An 8609-nucleotide genomic window follows, 5' to 3' on the forward strand; every position below is an offset into this window, starting at 1 on the left:
TGGCAAATTTTCACGCTATAGTTAGCTTATTTCCTTTTTTTTTTAATGAATGAAAAACCTCAAATGGAACTAATAACTTAGATTGCACTGCTAAAAAAAAATTCATGTTCTCAAGGAAATTTTAACGGTTTTTGGGGGTGTATTGAGATTATGGTTTTGCCGAATTGGCTCTAGTTTTTGAGATGATGTGTACTCTCAGCATTTCAATCAGTGGTCTTTATTCAATGATGTTGAATTTACTATTGATTTATATTTCGTACACTTCGAATATGATTTGTATGCTTCTTATATATTAATATTTCTACAGGAATTCAACTTTATCTCAACTAAAACCAATCTGACAAAACCAATGTCAGATTCAGAATCAGATCCCCAGAATCGCTGAAAAATCTTTGGAAACAAAATCAGTGTTGAACAGTGTTATCAATTATAAATAGAAAAGGACATAATGGCAAATTCGCAGAATTTAGTTTCAGCATATATGTAACTATTTTTGATAACAACATTAGAGCATATCTCATTAACTTTGATATAACATTATGAAAGGGAGAAAAAAACTCATTCAAAACAATGCTAATACTATTTACATCGCAAGTATTAAGCATCAATTTTCTAAATAACAACTCAAAGACTTATTCCTCCTTTTCCATGAACTGCAAGAGTTTATCCTTTTCTATACGTTCCTCTTTAAGAAATCTCAAAAATTTCTCCTGATCCGATTCCCGTCATATGCAAACAATTACGGACTAACGAACACAATACTTTCCTCTCTCTTTTTTTTACTCTCAGTAAGTATCGTTGAATTAATAATAATACGCTTATACATACATAAAAATAAATAAAAATAAATTTTCTCGGAAACAAGGTTTTTCTTTTTCGCAACAACAAGAATCATTATAGAAAGAGAAAATCGATACAAAACATGAATATATATATATTCTATTGCAATTAACTTTTGAGTACGAGACAAAAAAACATGAAAAACAAACGTATGCATCGACTCGCTTTATTCTTTTGCCTAGCTTCGGGGAATGGCGAAGAAAAAAATAATAGAAAAACCGAACGACGGCAAAAATTACTTTCCATTTCTCGTTTTTTGCGTGTTTATTTTACGATAACATAAAGGGGAAAACGTAAATAAAATACGGAATAATTAAATTGAGAGATGGGAAAAAAGAAATATTCAAAGTCTTGATTGATAAACATTTCGCAACTGTATAAAGACCTCACACGTGGCCACACAAACACCATTAAAAATCCATTGGCTTCTTTTAAGAATAGATTATAAAAAATAAAAAAAAATCCAATTCCGTTTTTTTTTTATTAATAGTATAATTAGAAATTAAACGTTTTTCCATACGCGTATGTGCTCGAGTGTAATTATTATTCTGTCACGCGTATCTATGCGCATTAATTGCGTTGTCAGTTTTAGCATGAAAAGGCCTGACTCGGGAAAATGAATGAAAACCAATTGCGAGAGAGACTTAAAAGAAAAATACACGATGATAACGAACGAGGAAATTCGGACGATGTTTTATTCATCCTCGATTGTCAAATCGAAGGTCTTTTAGTCGGTCGAAAATAATTTTCGGAGCCTAATAATAAAGAAATAAGAAATATATTTATGCGCAACTGAAAGAAAAAACAGACTTCGGAGCTACGCAAATTACTTTCTTCCCTTTGCGAATCAGTAATTGCTTCCACAAATCAAAATGCTCTCGTATTCGATCGAGAAAAGACGATGGGAAAATATATCGAGACAAGAGCGTGATTGGAATTTTCTTAAAACGAATGTTTCGTAGAAAACATATTTGGATATTGACGTGGGATTTCATTCCAATTACGGATACAATTTAGCGAGCACTTTTGGGATGTATTTAGATGAAGTGAAATATCTCATTTCAGGACAATGAATAACGACCGAGTGTGGTTATCGAAAATAGTCTTCGGTTCTCAACAACAAGGCAGACTCACTTTCTCTGAAATAAATTTTTTTTAGGACAATACGGGCTACACATGATTTCAAGCAGTAGAAATGAATATCAAGTTTATTAATCAAGTATTTAATACTCACGTTAAAGTCTACTTGCTGTGGCATCCGTACACCGGGTCTTGGACCTCCAGGATACCTCGGAGACATGAAAGGCTGTAGAGAAGAAATATTTAGTCTATATAAACACAGCACTGAAATTATAAACATTTTTTACACGTGGCTGCAATATTCATTTACAAACATTTACCCAGAGATTCCAGTCATACCAGTACACCACAAACTCCAGATACATTGAAAGTACCCCAACGCTCTCCAAGAAAACACTAAGTGGTAAGACCGTGAGAGAATAATAACTGGTACGTACATAGTACGCATTTTTTCCTTAAACCTTGTGAACAAATCTTTTCAATTTTTACCCAGTAAAAATTTTTGTTTTTAGACCAAACCTGATAAGTTAAGGAAAAAGATAAGATCTCAAACACTGCTCCGACGGTTTCTATTTGCTTTCCTCAATTAAATTAATTAAATTCTTATCTCTACTCCAACCAGCCATTTTCTACGTTCATTCCCAAGTGCTTATGTATCATGTTATCACGCATTTACGTGGAAGAACTCGGATATCTTTCCAATTGAGAAATATGTATAAGAACCATGACGCACTTGTAGAATAAACACTCCTATTATAAGAGAGAAAAAATATATATATATATATGGGATAAATTCTTTTCTCGGTTATAAAAAAGGAACAGCGCAAAAGTTCCCATCAAAATTCTTGGCGAAGTCCATGCCGTTTGTGTGACGAAGACACGGAAGACATGCGATCAGTAAAGAATGGCACGAGGAGGGCTCTCTCTCTCTCGAGAAAAAAAAAAGGAGCTTTCACTTGAGTTGGAAGAGTCAGTCCTAGAAGAAAAAGATCAACTTGAAAACCGTGATGATGATCTTGCAACAAGCTTATACCAAGAGTGTTTCAAAGAACGGAATGTTTCTTTCTTAATGAGCTTCTGTATCACCAGGACGAGACAGCAAAAGAATTCAGGAGGAGAGAGGGGGAAAAATATATATTATAAAATATTTATTTTACAGTAAAGCTCAAAGTAATTACATCCGGGTATCACGAAAAGTAAAAAAAATAATAATAATGCCTCCCAAGAGGATAGGGATGTCGGAAGTGGAATTAATATGGGATGTTTGCCGATCCGTGTTTTCCCTCCACCGAGAAATGCATTAAAAGGATACCAGGAAGAGAGTTTGCTCCATTGCGCACCGTATGACACCAGAATCCTTTTCAAGAAGCCGGTCGCGATGTTGATATTGCATCCGAGAGTTTTGTGATTCTTGGCACGGAGTGTTGTCTCACTTACGAAAGGAAGAATAAAACTCTGTTGAATTGCAACCATTTGCGAGATAGTAACGTATTAATATAAAACGAATAGGCGTGTGATTATTCCCAATGTTGTAGGGCTTCTGGTTATGGTAATCGACAGCAGCTGGGCACTCCCCTCCATACCTTTCTGCTGCATCAGCACGAATAAGAATGCGTTTAAATAATTGCCAACTAATGACGGACGAAATGTGGTGTTTATCCATTTACTTTGTCCCGCAGCAACATGTACCCTGTACAATAACATGTTTACGCGAAAACATGAATATTTCAACAAAGATTATCATTCGTGTCGTTGATACTTTGATCCTTAGAAAAAGAATGACCGAAGTTTCAAGAGTATTTTTGTCTTTAGGGTCTTTCACAACGATCATCGAACCTCTCTGAAAGGTCACCTCCATATAGGGCCACGTAATACTTTCTTATGCATATATCAGTTCATCTCTATTGGGGGAGGGAGAATATTGGAGAGACCGAATTTATATATATGTTACTGCCAAAGCCCGATATTGCGTAAACCCCTCATAATTCTACCTTTAGATTTAATAGAAGCCTCGGAATTCATAAAAATACGCTCCTCTCGCGAGAACGAACGTACAAGCACGCTCTCCCGCCACTTGTACCAATTCAAACATCCACAGTGGCGTCGACAAAGTCTCAATAATCTTTTTACCCCCCCACTGAATATCCATCTACACGTATACGAGAGAGTAATATCTTTCCAACGATTATATGTACATAAGAAAGTCACGGCTATACATGTGGGAGGAGAAAAAAAAAAGAACACGAATATATATTGATGCGCTCGCGATATTAAGTTTCACTTGAATCAAGAAATGATGTGATCGGGAGGTGGATTGGACGTATCATGTTATATTTGCATATAAATTGAAAAACTTGAATCCAGGAAGAGAAAAGAGAGGCGATATTCATCTCTTTTTTTTTTCTTCTGTTATCTCCGCAAAGATCACCGAAATGTTTCCAGCATTTCATTTAGGAAATATTGTCTGGGAAAAAGAAGACCTAATAAAATTTCCCGGTTGCCTCGAGGATGGTTTAGATTTGAAAGAGAAAAAGAACACGTAATGCTTTAAGCAAGTTAAAAGAGGAGGAATTTGTCTTTTATTCTCTACGAAAGCCCATAAAAATCGGCAAGAAATTGCGCTGATCTCAGCGACGTTGAAGGAAAAAGAAAAGCCTCAAGGAGAAAATTGGATTCGGAGAATCGTCGTCATCGTGTTTCTCCGCATTAGCCATTTTTCTATCTCAAATGTACAAAGAATATATATTCGATTGGTATCTTTCACCAAGTAAGACACAGTAAAATCGATAATAATTGACGGTTTTCTTTTCACCGATCTTGAATCTTGGATTCTTTTCGGCATACATCATGCATTTTTCTCACATTTTCTTTAGGAAGACAGTATACGTTACGGGAAATGTGATGAACCGGTTATTATGCATAATCGCCAATCACGTGGGTAAGTTTGATAAATTTATCATCACCGCGGTTAAATATCCAAGCGGCGTTGGTAAAGTTGATAAACACTAAAAAAATTATCGCTTTTACGGGCGGTCGTGCACAAAACCCAACCAAGAATTGTTGATGAAAGTTAAGTTTAAGTATGGTTGTAAATTTATAAATCTCTACATTAGCATAAAATAACCGGATTTATCACATTTGCCGAAACATATACATTAGCATTTTTTTGCCAACATCGCAAATACAGTAATTCATTGCCCGGAGAAAAGAGGATTAGTTTTAAGACAACTTCCGTAAATCCAAAAACAACGTGGTTCTAAAATGGAAAAAAATTCCCACACTGAATTACTATCATGGTGTAGGCGATGACCTTGAAGAATGGGAAGGAAGGTTCTCGTGCATGGGACATTTGGCTACCACATGTTGGAGAAAAGATAAAATCTTTTTTTTAATGGCTTTTCCTTGTCTTTTTAAGGAAGGCGTTGAAACTGCCGCAAATCATTCCGTAGGGGGTTTTGGGAGAAGGATTTATACAAACACACAAGTCTTCTCCATCACTGCCTATAACGACCCTGTTGACATTTCCCTGTTTTTTTTTTTCCATTTCAATGGAGAGCTAAGACGATCCAAAAGGAAATTCCTATTTCAAGACGGTAATTCAATAACCCGGACGTGTTTTTCGAAAAGCGACGTGTCGTCGCGTCGAGGAGGTCGTTTCCTGGACATGCGATCTTTTCGTCTGCTATTTATATGCAAGTGGAACATCGGACACTTCATTACATCCGATTTCTTTTTCTGTAAATTGTGAGACATATTATGTAGCTAATGGACGCCATCAAAAAATAAATATCCATCGTTAAAGCAAAAAAAAAGAGAAAATAAATTGCGATTATACTGGAAAAAAATCATCAAGAGATCAAATCAGCGAAAAAATGTTGGGTGAACGGTAAGCGAAAAGAAGATAATTAGAGTACCAAAGTACACACAAAGTAGACCGACCCAAACAGCCAAGCGTGGATTCACAAATACGGATCCAATGCCAAGATTGGACACTTTACCGCACATCAACTCCGGTCATATCGCCATACAGCAATTTACTACCGATCCAGTCGGGTCGCAAACGAAGGCGCCAGCTATCGGTGGTAGCATCGCATTCAGTAGGAAAAGAACTTGTTTCTATGTCCTCGACAGAGTTCGAACCGCGTACCTGATGACAGTCTTCATAAATCTCAAATGAAGTAATATTTCACGAGATGGGACACATGTAGCACATGCATTCACACTATAAACAAATTATTCCACAGTATGGCACTGCAGGAAAAAAAAGCGTTTAGGAAAGTGTCTATTCGAAAGCTACGAGCTACCTAAGTGACCAAAAAAGCTTATAATCATGTAACAGTGTTTAGATATGCCTGCCCTTAGATCATATTCAAACATCCACATGATTTACATGATTCTTCACGGAAGTACACAGAGGAGTCAAGCGTCAGACTTTGAACATTAATAATAAATAGTGCGCGAATCACTGCTATACAGACGTAGTTATTAATCATACCAAAGAACCTAAGATAATTACTTTCATGTATTATCAGCAGTCAATTTCAATTAACCACTGATTAACACCGGCGGCCCAATGACGTTTCTTCTTTTATTTCTGCGCTTTCTGCCTTCGCAAAGCGAAAAATCGCACACGCCCTGGTCGAAGTTCCGCCCTTTTTCACCCTTCAGATCCACGAATAAAACTTTTATAAATTCCAATCACCTCCAAACATAAAATATTACCGCGCGCTAATTTAGCGAACGCCATACCATTTTCTTTGAATGCGAAGCAAATAAATATTTATTCCAGACTCGGAAATATGCAAATTGAATCAATATATGCTCTTCTCTTTTTTCCTTACGTCTCATTTCAAGAGAGAGAGAGAGATGAATTATATACCCGTCAGTTAAGAGAGATGAAAAGAGCTGCTCTCCGATAAAACCAAATAAACGGGGTCTCTCGATGCAATCGCAGCTCTTTTTGAAAGAGGAAGAAAATTCAATTTATTAGCCCAGAATGTACGAAAGTCAATATTTACTTCTCCTTCCTTTTGTTTACTTTGTTTGGACGACATTAAAGCGATTTCTCTCCCTTTGAGACTGAATTGAATACTCATCAATTTTGTATTTCTTTTAATAGAAGAAGAAAAAAATATCCAATGCGGAAATAACAGGCAAATGTTTTCCAAAATTTGGAATCTAATCGTAATCAAAACAGATATCCTCGTTGTTTTTCAAGGGGCGAAAAAAATTGGTCATTCATTGCCGGAAATTCGCCAATATAAATAGCATCTTATAAACATATTTGTTCGATACGTATTTAATGAAACGGAAATGTATCTCACGGTTTTCTTATTTTTTGTAAAACTTATCTTTGTACAGAATTTTATGTATCGAAAGGTTGTTTCACGCATAAATTATTCATAAAAGTTATTATTCGAGTCCATTGACAAAAAAAAAAGGAATTAAAATGGCACGTAAAAGTGATGCCAAATATTTTTTTTCCTCTCTGTTGGATATCAATCTGTTTGAGTGAGATTAAAATTTGTACATTAACACATCCAGACTCGCTTATAACGAACACGGATCTTACGAATTTTTATATATAACGAAGTTTTGCCCATGTTTCGTGAATTTCGTAATGCTATTTTGATTGCTTATAACGAACACCGATTTCAACAAAGTACGCCTATAACGAATTTTCGAACGATTTTCAAAGTTGCAATTGGCACGAATTTCTTTGTAATCTTATCTAAAAATCTTCTTATCTGTAAATTTACATTTCTGCAACTGATAACGTCTCCTCTCTTTCATGGAAGACATTGTAGTAGGGCTGTTTTGGGTATTGTAAAATCTTATTTTACCTTTTTTCTATTTTTCTGAGTTAATTCATACTTCGTTCGAAGAAAACCTCAATTAGGAAGAAAGGATTCTAGTGCACATTTGCCAGTATTGAGCTAGATCCTAACGTTGGCTCTGATTGTTTCAACGTTTGCAAATTAATTTTCAGAATGTACGAGAGAGAGACATTGTTTTACTTATTTTAATTTCGTATTTTCATATTATTGCTTAGAATGCTTCATTTCGGCCAAGCATTACGCACAACGTAATCAAACAGATTGCGCGTGTTTTCCCACCAACAGGAAAATAGCAATAAAATCAAAACATAACTTCGTAATCACTACACGGAAGGGATGGGGTTGAGAAACAGCAGCAATACAACGATAGTATATAATAAAAATTAATTTACTTCCAAAGATTATAAGCAACGAAGCATTCGATTCGGACCTCCAAAAAAACCGGTCCAAAGACATTTTTTTTATAACATAAAAATATTAGAGAACGTAAAGGATTCGCTCTTTTTTATACCAAGCATATAATAGGGCAATAAAAACCCCAATGGTCAGGATGAGACTTCGCTTATAACCCTTTATTTCTTGTTGTAGTTTTATTACCGGGACATATAATGCGTTGCTGTTGAAAAGTTAGCTCCGTAATCTTAAAATGTGCAAGAGATTCCCCCCCCCTTTTAAAACTATCACTGAATTGGGACGATCGAAGCTTATCTTCAAGTTTCTATCTTCCTTTTTTTTTTTTGTTTCAAAAGAAAACTAGTTTGTACGTGCAATAGCCACGAGCAATAAACAGCAAATGGATATTACGAAATTACAAGTATAAAAAAGAACACTAGGGTAATTTTGGTAGAAGAG

At 35.5% G+C, this 8609-nt stretch overlaps 1 protein-coding gene across 1 annotated transcript in view; it reads right to left on the reverse strand.

Moving 5' to 3' along the window:
- The window catches only part of LOC149063734 (single-stranded DNA-binding protein-like), a 29327-nt gene extending 26059 nt beyond the window's left edge, over positions 1 to 3268 (reverse strand). Inside the window, exons 1-2 of the mRNA XM_089255669.1 lie at positions 3233 to 3268; positions 2075 to 2146 (exon numbers count right to left, since the gene is read on the reverse strand). Coding sequence (XP_089111795.1) covers positions 2075 to 2146; positions 3233 to 3253 — 93 coding nt within the window. The 5' untranslated portion in view covers positions 3254 to 3268. The remainder of the gene's footprint in view (positions 1 to 2074; positions 2147 to 3232) is intronic.
- Between the last annotated feature and the right edge of the window lie 5341 nt (positions 3269 to 8609).

This window comes from Pholcus phalangioides, unplaced genomic scaffold (genome assembly GCF_987345545.1).
Source record: "Pholcus phalangioides strain wild (caught in Gottingen) unplaced genomic scaffold, Ppha-v1.0 ptg000067c_1, whole genome shotgun sequence".
Taxonomy (NCBI): Eukaryota; Metazoa; Arthropoda; class Arachnida; order Araneae; family Pholcidae; genus Pholcus; species Pholcus phalangioides.